Here is a 14749-nt window from a genome sequence, read left to right as displayed (position 1 = left end):
CTCCCTTCCCCAATCTAGCAGGGAAGCGTCCATTCGGAGTATCATCGATGGAATGTTCTGTGTGAAGGAGACTCCTGCACAAACGCTGTTTAGTTGAGCCCACCAACGTAGAGAGTTTTTTTTATAAACTTTGGTTGGCATCATAAGATGTTTGTTTATGCTGTGTCTGTGAGGAATATATACTGTCCTGAGCCAGCCTTGCAAGCATCACGTGTGCAGTCTGGCATATTTGACGACAAATGTTGTTGATGACGTGGCCTAACAGTTGGAGGCAGATCCTGGCCAATATCAGGAGGCTGGCTTGCATTGTTGTGATTAGATTGACTAGAGTAGTAAACCTACACTGGGGCAGTGAGGCTGTAGCTTCCAGAGAGTTGAAATAGGCCCTGATGAACTCCAGTCTCTGCACAGGTGTGTTGATTTTTGTTTGTTTATTTGAAGACCTAGATGTGTGAAGAGAGCTACTGTCTTTTGGATAGCTTTTAGTGCTTCTTCTCAAGTTGACGCTTTGAGTAAGCAATCATCGAAATAGGGGACTATTATGACCCCTTGTCTGCAGAGGTGAAGAGCAAACCGCACAGGAACTTCTGAGAACATTGATGGAGCAGTGGATAGTCCAAAAAGGGAGTACTTTGTCCTGGAAATGATCTGTTGCCAGAAACCACCTGTGTGAGGGATGTATCATTATGTGAAAATGTGTGTCCTGGAGGTTGAGGATAGAGAACCAGTCCGCTTTCTAGTGCTGGTTGTGCAGGTGTGCCCCCCAATCTAGCAGGGAAGTGTCTGTTCTGAACCATTTTTGCTGAAACTTTCCCAAAAAAACCCCCTCAGCCTGAGGCAGGCACGCACCACAGCAAATTTCAGCCAGAATGGCTAAAATTTGGCAAAGTTGTAAAGAGCTGAAAACAGCATCTTATAATTGGAAGTGTTGGGCAATTGTAACTACAGGGTTTGCTACATGTCACCTATAATTTATATTACAAAAGTACCAAGAAGCCATGACCAGGAATGGGGTTTCATTATGCTAAGTGCTGTACCAACACAAGGACAGACATGGTCCCGGCTAAATTTTGTTGTAATGGCTTAGTACAACGCTTTAAAGGAAAATTAAACAAACAGACTGTCACCCTAAGTCCAAAATTGCACATGAAATAATTTGAAATAAATGTGTTTAAATGAAAGTGTATATTTAAATTGAAAAACAAATGTATTCTACAGTATCTGAATGACTCTCTGAGAAACTCAAAGCATTGTTTTACAGAATACATTTTTGTATAAATGTTTCTCTCTGTATTTAAAAAGATATACCTTAACAATTTATTGAATATCAGAATCTAAGAAAGAAAGAAAATTAGACTCCTACAGCATGTAATATTTTGCTGTTAAGATAGGAATGGTTTCAGTACTCATTTTCACACAGTTATGGGAAATCTTCAGACATTTAAAAATTGAATGTAGCCAGAGCAGTTTTCTTTTAGTTGTATACTGCTATCTTACTGCATTTAACATCAAATGAAATTCAAACATCATAAAAGGTTATTTTCATAAAAACAGTGTAAATGTAGCAATAATCTTATAATAACTGAACATAAAGATAGAATATTTTAGGAAACAGCTGCAGCTAACTAAAAGTAATTTTCTTTTGAATGAAACTTCTCATTTAATGTCTCGATTTTTCTTGTAACAGTACCACTAAAAGAAGCTGTGTTGACTTCCAATACCCTTAAAAACAGATGGAAGTCTTTTAAAGAAGTCTTTTTTCGCTTAAAACCAGAAAAATAATTTTCAGTATGATTTAATCAACACCTACCAGTATCTTGTTTTACTAGATAAAAAATACTATCTATAATAACAAGTTTAATATAATTGTAAGCTAAAGATATTTAGTATGAACTTACCCTATAAATTCCATATTAGCATATAGATTAAAAATTGCTTTGATATGCAATGATCTCTGAGACAACTGTTAACATAACAGACATATACAAAAACTGTATTGGGTTAACAATTAAATACAGATAATATGTAAGTTCATAGTCCATAAGGAATTCTTTAAACTCATTTATTTTTGATATCATACAGTGTGATTTATATGCACATTCTTGGACAGGTAACTGCAGGTTAATTGCCTTAAGTATACCTTAGGTATACTTAGCATACCTGAGGTAGTCTGCAGTGTGCATATTTACTTACAGGTTATTCCTAGGTCAAACGTAAACACTATATAACTATGAAACTATATATATATAACTATATAACTATGATAGCAGTATTAATATAATCATTAGGCTCATCTTTACTGGCATGCGAAAAGATTAAATTAGCTACAATAAACGTGGGATTACTTTAGATTAGTTGCAGTGCATGTCTGTAAACGTGCCTTTCATTTTAGGAGGGGTTGCTGGAAAAAATATGATGATGTCTAGGCTTTTATAGTCATAGCCTTTCAAAGGTCTTCCACATCTACCATCTTAGATGACTGTTATAAAACTTTGTTTGAACTAAAGTAACCTACTTTAAACCAAGTAACCTCGTCTAGTTTTGTGAAAAGAAGGTGCCAAAGCTGAGTGAAACAGTCTTCACCCATCTAAACAATAATGTGTCCTTGTAAAGTAATAAACAGAACTGCATGAAACACATTATTTTCACTATCAAAATGTGAAATTGTACTAAATAAAAAAATTACAATGACAAGTGACGTGCTCCCATCTCCAAGTAGAAAATATTATACAAGGCCTGAGCTTTCTAAGTTTAAGAGACCCTAAATAATGAGTGGGACTGGATGGCTCAGGACATTGGTAATAGGATACAAAGCCAGCCCATGTTAACCAAAATTTATTACCACTGATGGCTGTTTGGTGTCCTATAGGCAGAGTCCCACATTTTTCGCAAATGTCAGCTAACACAATATAAAATGAAAAAGAATGAAAAACTCACCCTGCAGCTCCTGCCTTGCAAGACTGGGCCTGGCTCCCTAAGCGTTGTGACCTGGCACATGGGGTCAGAGTGCTACTAAGATAGGCACGTGCAAGTCACAGCGTCCACAGAGGGGAGCTGAGGCCAGTCTTGTGGTACAGGTGCCACTGCTGTGGGATGAGTGAAGGGTGGGCTCACTCTCCAGGGTCCCCTTCCAAAAACAATCTTTTCCGAAATTATGTTTTATCACCGCAGGAGTAATAAAACAAAATTCCCCCAAAATAAAATGAAAAGGTATAAAAAAATAAAAGGAATTCCAATGAGGCTCTACCTACAGGAAGAGAGCTTGGTAATCTCAGGCCAATTTCCAGTGGACAGGTTTCTACATCATCAAATCCAAATGGCAAACTTGTTGGCATACAGAGCAGAGATGCTAAGGAATAAACGTGAAACAGACTAACCTATCCTTTCACACCTACAGGTGGTTCCTGTAATTCAGGGCTTATGCAAAATGTCAGGATAGAGTGGAGAAACTTATATTGCCAATTCTCTTTCCTGTTAATCAAGAACTTCAGTCACCAAGACCATCAATCCAGAACCCTTCACAAACACCAACTTAAAATAAAAAATGTAGAACTCTCACACCCCGACACCATTTCCTGGGTTCTTTTGCCCATGTTCTATAACTAACGCCTCACTGGGCTTGGGTGGACCAAACGAGGAACCATTTCTGCAATCAAGGGTCCCTCATAGAAAGTGCCCAGTTTTTCAATGTCAGCAGACCCCTCCTTTTAAAATCAGAGTACTGTCAGCTTGGTTAAACGTGCACAATCAGACGGATGAGCAAAGCTCGTCTTTAATCAGACTGTGGATGGAGAGAACTTTATTAGCCCCTGATCTTGTACTAAAGAGCATGAAGTGAAAACAGATAGCTGTAGGACAGGATTCCTATCCCCTCCTGAGAATTATTGCAAGGCAAACCAACATAAATGAGACTGAACATCTCAGTCTTGATTTACAATTTTTGCACAATTTATTTTCCTGCCTTATTACACCCTTCCCAGCAAAAGAGGATCAGTGAACCCAAATGTTTGCAACCAATTTCCCCATTTCTCCAAAACATGGTAGAATTGAAGCCCAGATCTAGGGGAACAGACTCTACTGCCTCTTATGCTGAAGGAAAAGGGGTTTTTTTTTAATAACAATACTGTTAGAAGCAAACCTGAAGAGGGGTCTCGGAAGGTAGCGAATGAACTGTTCATGTCTGAACCAACAATAAGACGCAGGACTTTTAGACAATGTCTAAGTGCTGGTCACGATCAGATTCCAAAAGTGAGAAGAGAGGAGAAAGACCAACCAACTAGGGTGAGATGGTTTCAATTGGTTCTCAAAAGCCAAATGTAGATTCTATGAGTATACATACTAACTGCCTTAGAAATGCTGATGAGTAGGGACAGCTGACTGTAGTAACATGGGCAGCAACACAATAATGTACAGGTTTCAGTATGCATCAGATGAAGTGAGCTGTAGCTCATGAAAGCTTATGCTCAAATAAATTGGTTAGTCTCTAAGGTGCCACAAGTACTCCTTTTCTTTTTACAATAATGTACCTGATTCTTCTGAGCTCTCATTGCATCAACTTCATACTCAGCATACTGTGGATCCTGGGCAGGGTCATTGACATCTTTTAAATCACTAGTACTCTGAAATTTGAAAAAAAAAAGGATAAAAAACACCAAATCATAAGTTTAACTTTCAGTGCTTTAACAGAATGCTTACTAAAGAGTCTGAGGAACATAATACAGGTCATAAAAATGCATGCAAGAAAATAAGCATTTATCATCCATCACCCACATAATTCAATGCAATATATTCATTTGCGAAGCAGCAAATATTTAGGGCACAAGAGTCATCCCCAACAGTTTGGTCTTTTCTGCAGGTGCAATGGAGGTTCCTTAGTGGTCTATCAAGTAAAAAAAAACCAAACAAACATACTATCTGGGCCCATGGAAGACAACCTCAGCTCTCTTTTCTGGATCCTGTATGCGAACAGTCGTGAAAGATAGCAAATTCTTCTCTGCCTGGGACATTCTTTCTATCACCTCAGATTAACTCTGCTCACTGCTTACTTCCTGATTTTGGAATGGATGTAAGCATTCATGCTTCAGAGCACAAGCCAACCTCTAATTATGACGAATGAGGAAATGTCCACCGTGGACAAATTATTCCATAAATGTTCACTACAGGGTTTCTTGCACCTTCCTCGGAAAGAGCTGGTATTGGCCACAATCAGAGACAGAATTCTGGACTTGACAGATCACTGGTATTGATCTCATATGGCCATTCCTATATTGGTGTTCAGACACACCACTGACAGACCTGTTAAAGCGAACTAAAAATATATGCAAAAAACCCAATTTATTTGAGCATAAGCTTTCGTGAGCTACAGCTCACTTCATCGGATCCGAAAGCTTATGCTCAAATAAATTGGTTAGTCTAAGGTGCCACAAGTACTCCTTTTCTTTTTGCGAATACAGACTAACACGGCTGCTACTCTGAAACCTAAAAATATATGTACTGAGAGATTTAGAAAACTGTACAGCACAAAGTGTGCTCTTAACAGAACTGGATGTTTTCCTTTTCCTGAGTGAGGGACCATGACCCCTGGGTCATCTTGTCTTCCAGATTTGCTCCCCACCTTGTGAAGTTTGCTTCTGTAGTGAGTATGCAAGGATATAGAGTGATTGGGTTAGCTTTCTGCAAGTTACTTGCATTTACCTGTCCCTAATGGGACATCTGGGAATGACACCTAATTTTGCACTGCATCTGGTAAGGTTCTATGTCTTCATGGGCCCATAATTCTGATGCATGGCACCAACCATTCTAATTGCTGGAGACAACTGGCTATACTTGACAGCTGCCAGGAAATGGCTAATACGATTCTCTGCACTAGTCTCAAAAGTTCTTGATTTTGAACACTTGGTATGTCTGAATCTTTTCCACCATCTGGTAAATTATGTTAGTCTGTTTCTCTGGACAGAGCACTGACTGGGATGTTGTCCATTAAAGAATATACTTGCAATCTGAACTTTGCTGTGACTACTACAAGCCATTTCTTAGGACTCTGGGTGCAGAGGGTAGATCAAAAGTAACATTCCTTGTGTGGGAATTGTAAGTTCTCATATACAAATATCATTTTGTCTTCCCCTTGCTGAGAATTCTGTTGATTTGGGAAGAAAGCGTGCCCAGTCTTCATTGGAAGTTTCTGCTCCATATAGATCTTATTTTTAGTAGAAGACTAGTCTCTTCTTGAATACCTTTGGTATGGGTAGTGACTAACAGATTGTGATGCTGGCTTTGATAGTGAGAGTTAGTAATTGAGAAAGCAGGGAGGCCCTATTTTTTTTTAATTTCCCCCCCAAAAGCCTCACACCTGCAAGTTTGGATGCAAAGGGTATCTGCTGGGATGACTGATTGCTATTCATGGGTATGAACATGGGTGCTTTTGTAGCTACTGAGCCACTGTTCTTGTCACAAACAACACCAGGGCCCAAGAAAAATTGCCAGATAAAAGACATTTTGCATACTACTGCAAGGACTTGACCAGAATATGAACCCAAGACCTCTTGCACTCAAGCAAGTGCCTAGATGACAAGCCACTTGCTTGCCATTGGCTAGGTTTTCCTTCTTAAATACAGGGAATACTTGTGGCCTTAATGGCTAGTTAAGGTTTTGAAATTTCATTGTACTTTCCTCACTCTTATGGTCTATGGGATCTTTTGGAAGGAAGTCCCCTTCCTAAGGGAACTATGTCTTAGTTCAACACTTCTTTTTAACCAGAAGTACCCATCTAGATTTTATGAGGTGTCCTCACAAGGAGGTGAATACGGAAAAACATGTATCTCATTCTGCTTGAAGGGAAAGATATTTATTACTATTATTGTTATTAATGAGTTCCTTTTGAGTCATTGTCTTCCTGTCCTAGGAGAGGTTTTTGCCTACTTGTTTATAGGAAGGACATAGCACACTACTCTACCTGATCTCATACTATTTAACTGAGGAGAGATACTGGGACAAATACCTGAATGTGGATACAGCCACATAGATTGCACTGGGTGCCTGAATGGAAGCCTGCCTGCTTCCCCAGGATGACCCACACCCATTTGTGTACTTCAGGAGAGACTGAGTACCATTCTGGGTTTTAAATCACTAAATGAGGCGTTATTGTGAACATGGAAGATTACTTATTTACCCCTCCCTCCCGCCAGTAATTCCATGATGGTGAAGCTGCATGGGGAATTGAGTCTTATTATATCTCTATTTTGGGTGCACACTTCCTAGAGTGCATCATATGCTTTAATGAGGAGCCAGCCTATAGAAAGGTGAAGAAAAACCCATTCCCATCCTTCAGATTCTAAGCCTCTTTCCCTAACAGAGTAAGGGTCCATGGACTGAAAACCAGACAGGCACAATTCTTATTATGCTGCTTCATGGGACAGGACCTCACAGATATAAGATACTCCTGAGGGCATTCTGCGCCAAAAAAATTAGTAAGTAATTGAGAAAGCAGGGAGGTCCTATTTTTTTTTTTATATCTCCCCCAAAAGCCTCGCACCTGTAAGTTTGGATGCAAAGGGTATCTGCTGGGATGACTGATGCTATTCATGGGTATGAACATGGGTGCTTTTGTAGCTGAGCCACTGTTCTTGTCACAAACACCACCAGGACTCAAGAAAAATCCTTGCACAATATTTTTAAATTTTGCAAGTTTTATTTGTTAATTAATAAATGCAAAGGCTTCAGCAAGGCAGTGAGGAGCACAGGCCACTGGTTGTACGAAGGAAGGAGATCAGCCTTCCCATCCCTCAGCCCCCAGGCACAGACTCAGTGGTGAGGCTGCACCCGACCCTGACACAGCACAAGGCCTGAGCCTGCCCCAGAAACACCCTGGCACCCTGCCCCTCTGTGCCAGGCACACCAAGTGTGGGGCAGACAGGCTCTACCAGGCAGGACCCAAGCATGGAGGGGCTCAGTGCGGGGTCATCTAGGTATGTGGTGAGAAGATTCTGTGTGGGAACATCTGGGTGCAGGAGGCTCAGTGGCGGGATCTGGATGCACAAAGGCTTGTTGGGGGGGGTCCAGGTGCAGGGGCAATGGGAATCTGTAGGGGCTTCCAGGTGAAGGTGGTTGGGGCTCAGAGGAGGTGTCTGGTTGTGGGGGGTTCAGCAGTGGGGGTCTGGATGCTGGAGGAGTGGGGCTTGGTGGGGTGGGGGTCTGGGTGCCGCTAGTTGGGAGTCAATGGTGTGGGGGGTCTCGATGTGGGGGCTCAAGGTGGTGCAGGGGGGTGGGGCTCGTTAGAGTGGCGGTCTGAGTGCAGGAAGCTCAATGCAGGGTGGTCTGGGTGCAGGGGGGCTCCAGATGCAGGGGTTGAGGTTCAATAGGGTGAGCTTCGGGTATGGAGAACTAGAGGGGTTCTGGGTATATGGGGCAAGGCTTGGCAGGGGTGTCTGGGTATGGGAGGTCCAGATGCAGGGAGGCTGGACGGAAGGGGGAGAAGCTCCCCGTACAGTAACCCCTGACCCCGCTGTGGAGGAGCGATGGGGGAGGAAGCAGTGGCAGAGGGAAGGCTTGTGGCAGCAGGGCCTAGTTCAACCTGGGAGGCTCCAGAAAAGCTGCCTATAGCATGTCTTGAATTTGAGTCATGCTTGCAGGGCTTCTCTACTTCTGGGGGATGGGAGGAGACGGAAGCCCACTTGAGGGGTGCTATTTCAGATAAACCAGAGGATTAAAGCCTCAGTGTTCCACTGATTCTTCAGCTGAGAAGAGGGAATGAGGAAGTCAATACTACACAAAAGCAAATAAAAATATAAGTTATAAATAAAATGCTCAGGAGAAATCGAACTGCAAACTGGCTCTGCTGCCAGCAGCAGAAATTCTGATGGCCTGAGCTGAAGGCAGACCTTTAGTCCTGCAGTTTCCAGCAACAGTACTGGACTGCCTCTGAATTCCACAGATGGAAGTCATTACTCATCTGTTCTGAATGAGGAAAGGAGCTGTTAAGCAAAAATAAAAATACATACCTTAGGTGGAAATGTTTTCTCATATATTTTTTTCCACAAATCCACAGGTGTATGTGCATGTAGTTTTCCAATATCACTGTCAGAGGCGGGTGGTGGTCCTAAAGATCACAGCATGATATAGAATGACATCAGCATGTTGTCCCAACAATACTGAAATTACCATATCATGTCAAGCCAATGATCCTTCTAGTATAGTATTCTGTATTCAACAGTGACAAGTGGCAGATGAACTTGAAGAAGGTGTAAGTCCCCCCATTATGAAATTAACTGTGTAAGACTTTACAGTAAGGTATTTTCTTCTTGACCCAAACCAGTTATCAATTCACAACTAGAATTATGAAGCCCAAAAGCCCTTAAAATTTTTATCTTAACTAGTGTAACTGCAGAGGCTATTCTTAGGAATATGAAATTTTAACCTCTCTCTTAAGTTTGCTAAGCTATTTGCCTCAATAATGTAATGTAGCACTGAGTTCCACAGGTTAAATCAATTTTGTATAAATTAGTATTTCTTTTTATCTGTTTTAAACTTGTTTCCTCTCATTTTAATAAGCTAGTTGAGCAATAAAAATGTTGGACAAGAAGTTCACCAACCTATTTGATTTAGAGAATCCAATCCTGCTGGGATAAACAATGGTTTATTCTGATCCACTGATACAGATTTGCTAAACAGATTAAAAAAAAAAAAACCAAGTTCATATTAGTAATCAAATGCCTGTCAAATAGTTACACTATATAGGCCAAAGCTAAGCTTTATATTTGGTTCCAAATACACCTAAAAAACATGACCAAGGGTGGTTGGCGGTGGCTTATGGTCCTCTCCACTACTACTTTCTTTAGGGACCAAAAATCCTTAAGAACATAGGGAGTTCCATCTGCCTTGTGTTAAGCTGCCAAGACCCAAGAGTAAGACTTCAAGAGTGATAATCTTCTACAGATGGTGTCTTTGGAGAAAATATAATTTTGATGACTTTTAGGCTGAAAACCTAGCTTTGAAAAGACATTTACAAATAGCCAACAATAAACTCTGTGCAAAACTGTCAATAGTAGGGGAGAGTAGTTGTTACCTTCTGTCAAAGCCAAATGCCAAATGATTAATAAGAACACGGGCTTTCAGCAGGAGGGCCTCAGATTTGCTGGTAAACTGAAAGAAATTAAAGAATAAAGCACGTTATGCTCTTTCCTCACAGAAATTTGTAACGTAAATTAGGTTTTGTGCAAGTGAGGATTACAGCTAGAGAAACTGGGCTACAGTCTAACATCAGGGCTTCTCTGTACTAAAAATACTACAGCAGCACAGCTTCACCACTATAGTGCTTCAATGTAGATGCTACCTACACCCATGGGAGGGATTCTCCTATTCATTTAGGTAATCCAACTCCTCGAGAGGCAGGAGCTAGGTCGATGGAAAAATACTTCCATCAACCCAGCACTATCTATACCAGGGGTTAGATCAGCATAGCTATGTCACTTGGGTTTGGATTTTTCACACTCATGAGAGATGTAGGTATAATAACGTAAATTCCTAGTGTGGACCAGGCCTCAGTTACAGTAGTGCAAATTAATTGGCTTCATTAGAGTTACTCCCAATTTACACTGGTATTTGACATACAAGTCTGCCCCACTTTGTTTAAAGGACTAATGTATTTGTCAGTGACTACAGATGTCAAGAAAGACAAAATGAAAACCTACATTCAAGAAAGAACAGAAGATGGAATTCTGTAATATCATATGGGCTCACGTTTTTGATTTATACAGTTTAAACTAAGAGAGACAGACCTTTTGCAAAAAAGACTAATGAATTATTAAACCTTTCAACTATAGTGAAAATTGTCCAGAATGCCACGAACATGCAGAGCTGTAATGTAACGAACAACTACAAACATGTTCTCTTGGGACTTAAATCATATGATAAAAAGCAGTTTTACAGTCAGTGGCAGGATAAGGGTTGATAGTACAAATTACTCGGAATAGGTTTCCTAAAATGCTTTTTCAAGCAGCATCCTCTCTCAGCTTCTGACTTGTTTTTCAACAGCAAACCTATATCTTCTAGGGCCAAATTCTATTCTAATGAAGAAAAGAAACTGTTACCTACGTCTCTGTAACTGTTGTTTTTCAAGATGCTTTCTTTCAACTGTAGGTGTGCACCTTCCTCATGTACAGTTTTGGGAGAACTTTTTCCCTCAGCCATACCCCTCGGGACAACTTGAGAGCCCTTCTGTCACCATATGACACTATATGCTGGTATAAGAGGGTGGAGACACTTCCATCCCTTGCAGTTCCTTCATACCAGATAGATTCCGATAGAGAGAGAAAGGAAGGGGGGCCATGGAATGCACATGTGCAACACATATCCAGGAACAACAGTTACAGAAATCTAGGTAACCATTTTTTCTTCGAGTGCTTGCACATGTCTATTCCACTGTAGGTGATTCATAAGCAGACAAACATGGAAGTGGACTTGGAGTCTCTTTGAACAGTGACTGTAGGACAATGCATCTGAAATTGGCTTCATCCCTGGACTGATGGGAAATGGCATAATCAGAAGCAAAAATGTGCGCTAATGACCAAGTCGCTGCTTTACTATGTCTATGATCAGCTCTTGCACCAAAAAAAGCAGCTGAAGTTGTCTGTGCTCTAGTAGAACGAGCCAATACTCTAGCTGGTGGGGCTATATTAGCCAACTGGTAGTGCATATACAAATTCACAAAGAGATCCCAGATGAGATTTTCTGAGTGAAAACTGGCTGGCCTTTAGCCTTGCCTGAAACCGCAATGAACAACTGCATGGAAGATTTAAAGGAGTTAGTATGCTCCATGTAGAAAGCTAAGGCCCCTCTCACATCCAGTCAATTAAGTCTCTCCTCATCTCTATGCACATGGGGTTTTGGGAATAATGTTGGCAAACTGATTGCCTGTTTAACATGAAAATTAGAAAGTACCTTTGTGAAAAAATTTGGGTGAGGGAAGAGATAAACATTATCTTTATGGAAAACTGTATAGGGAGGCTCTGACACTAGGTATCTCAACTCACCCACCCTTCTGGCTGAGATAATGGCAACATTGAAAGAGGTGGAACAGAGAGCAAATTTCAAGGGGTTCAAATGGTGGTCCCATCAGCTTTAACCATGCATTAACGCATTAACCATGTAGTATCTACGCCATCAGGTGGAGGTCTCATAGGTTGGGATGGAGCAGGCAACTATGGTCCTGAAAAATCACATATGGCTCCAGCAGGAGAGAGAGCAGAGGCTTGATAGACAAGGTCTGTCTTAACTATACAGACAAGGGTAGCCTAGAATTCCTCCTTACCTGTAAAGGGTTAAGAAGCTCAAATAACCTGGTTGGCATCTGACCAAAAGGACCAAGGGGGAAAGAAGATACTTTCAGATCTTAGGGGCGGGGCGGGGCGGGGCAGGCTTTGTTGGTGTGTTCTCTGGGGAAAGCAGAGAAGCATCAGGTCAAAAAACTCCTTCTCCTATAAACCATCCTGTACAAGTCTCGGATATTACAAAAAGAGTAAGTAAATAAGGCAAGGTGCATTAGATTACCTTTTGTTTTCAACTTGTGAATTTTCCCTTTGCCAGAGGGAGGTTTATCCCGTTTTTTTTGTAACTTTAAGGTTTTGCCTAGAGAGGAATCCTCTGTGTTTTGAATCTGATTACCCTGTAAAGATTTACCATCCTGATTTTACAGAAGTGATTCTTTTACCTTTTCTTTAAAATAAGTTCTTCTTTTAAGAACCTGATTGCTTTTTTATTGTTCTTAAGATCCAAGGGTTTGGGTCTGTGTTCACCCGCACCAACTGGTGAGGATATTATTCTCAAGCCTTCCCCAGGAAAGGGGGTGTAGGGCCTGGAGGAATATTTTGGGGGAACAGGACTCCAAGTGGTCTTTTCCCTGGTTCTTTGTCTAAATCACTTGGTGGTGGCAGCATACTGTTCAAGGATAAGGCAGAATTTGTGCCTTGGGAAAGTTTTTAACCTAAGCTGGTAAAAATAAGCTTAGGGGGTCTTTCATGCGGGTCCCCACATCTGTACCCCAGAGTTCAGAGTGGGGAAGGAACCCTGACAAGGTCAATAGAGCCAAGTACAATTGCTGTTGAGGCCATGCCGGTGCTATAAGGATGAGACGAGCATGGTCTGTTTGACTCTGAATTGGAGAGAAGACATATGGAAGTGGGGGGGGATCCTTCTAGGGTAGCAGAAAAGCACTTGTCAATGAACCTGGCTGAGACCTCCCCAGGTACAAAACCGATGGCATTTTCTGTTGGACTTTGTTGCAAACAGGTCCGCTTGAGGAGTCCCTCAGAGTTGGAAGATTGATCTGGCAATGTCCAGGTCTAAAGACCACTTGTGGTGATAGAAGAAGCTCCTGCTCTGTTGATCTGCCAACATGTTCTACTTCCTTGGAAGGTAAGCAGTGCTGAAATTTATTGAATTGTGTGACAAAGCTCTGACCTTGTCTCAGTGGGTCCCACGCTTCCTGGCGGATTACGCTAGCCTCAGAGACTCATTGTGACCCTCCATGTAGCCCTTTTCTCGCTAGAGGCAAGGGTCACAGCCTACTGAGCCATTTTCATCATAAGCCAGCAAGGGAGGTGAGGAGAAGTTATCCTCCCTCGCACAGTCTCTGTTGTCTCCCAGTCTCAGTGATTAGTCGGGGAGGGGAGGGGGCAGCCCAAGCCCGCCCTCTACTCCGGGCTCCAGCCCAGGGACCCTGATAGTAATAGCTCTTGGTAGCTGACTTTTTGGAAACAGGATTCCCTAGGCCACTTCCCCACAGCCACCCCCACTTCCTCAATATCTTCATCACCCTTACCTCAGGGCCTCCTTTCTTGTGCCTGATAAGGTTTGTACTACTCCATTTCTCCAGCAGCATGGCTCCCTTCTACAGCTCCTGATACACTACACTACACACCCCACCCGACTAAGTGGGAGGCGTTTCACTAGTTTAACTAGCCCTTGATTGGCTTCAGGTGTCCCAATCAACCTGCCTGTCTCCACTGCTTTTTGGAAGGAACTTAATTGGCCCCAGGTGTCTTGATTAACCTGGAGCAACTGCCATTTGGTTACCATGGTAACAGGGATTTGTTTAGCCTGGGGCTAACATATCTGTTTCTCACTACTTTCCTATAGCCATCTGGCCTTGCCCCGTCACAATTGGTTATGCAAAAGTCCAAGAGGCGAATTGCTTCCTGGCATATCTGAGTCGACCACGCTTATTGGAATTATTAATAATATTTGAAATGATTAATATTAATATGGGAAATTGCCAAACCCTAATTTAACCACATATTCCTTTACTAAATCCAAAGGCCAAATGATATTTATACAATTGCTCTAAACATGCCTAAATAGCCTGTAGCTGTGCCTGGAAACAGCTAGCTCACCGCAGCAGAAACCCTTGCATGGCCAGATCGCCTGATTGACTAAGAGGCATTGCCAGGACTGCTCAATGCTTATGCCTGCAGCTGCGATCTCTCCTCTGCCTGCCTTATTCCCAGCCTTGCTTCAGGCCTGTTCCTATCCTTTAGGAGGCCTTTCTCCTGCCCTACTCCAGTTCTCAGAGGATCCCTGCTCCCCCGCTCAGTTTCTAATTCTGAGGACTGGTGCTTCAAATAATTTAATGGATCTGGAGTTTGCCCAAGCACATGGCAAGCTCTTCCCGACTTCATGTAGGCTATTGATAGATTGCTCCTCTTTGAGCCCGGTCACCCACCAACAACCTCCTTAGAAGTCATCCAAACAGTAACAA

The 14749-nt window shown here is 41.9% G+C and overlaps 1 protein-coding gene across 4 annotated transcripts in view; it reads right to left on the bottom strand.

The window, feature by feature from the left end:
- Nucleotides 1-14749, bottom strand: part of DYNC2LI1 (dynein cytoplasmic 2 light intermediate chain 1) — a 64699-nt gene that overhangs the window by 17746 nt on the left and 32204 nt on the right. For all 4 annotated transcript variants that reach the window (XM_074949358.1, XM_074949359.1, XM_074949356.1 and 1 more), the window contains 4 exons: nucleotides 10061-10137; nucleotides 9588-9658; nucleotides 8997-9094; nucleotides 4527-4619 (listed from right to left, as the gene is read on the bottom strand). In XM_074949358.1, the coding sequence (XP_074805459.1) occupies nucleotides 4527-4619; nucleotides 8997-9094; nucleotides 9588-9658; nucleotides 10061-10137 (339 nt within the window). The remainder of the gene's footprint in view (nucleotides 1-4526; nucleotides 4620-8996; nucleotides 9095-9587; nucleotides 9659-10060; nucleotides 10138-14749) is intronic.

This window comes from Natator depressus, chromosome 3 (assembly GCF_965152275.1).
Source record: "Natator depressus isolate rNatDep1 chromosome 3, rNatDep2.hap1, whole genome shotgun sequence".
NCBI lineage: Eukaryota > Metazoa > Chordata > Testudines > Cheloniidae > Natator > Natator depressus.
The sequence above is the reverse complement of the archived record's forward strand: the minus strand, read 5'-3'. Positions and strand labels throughout refer to the sequence as shown.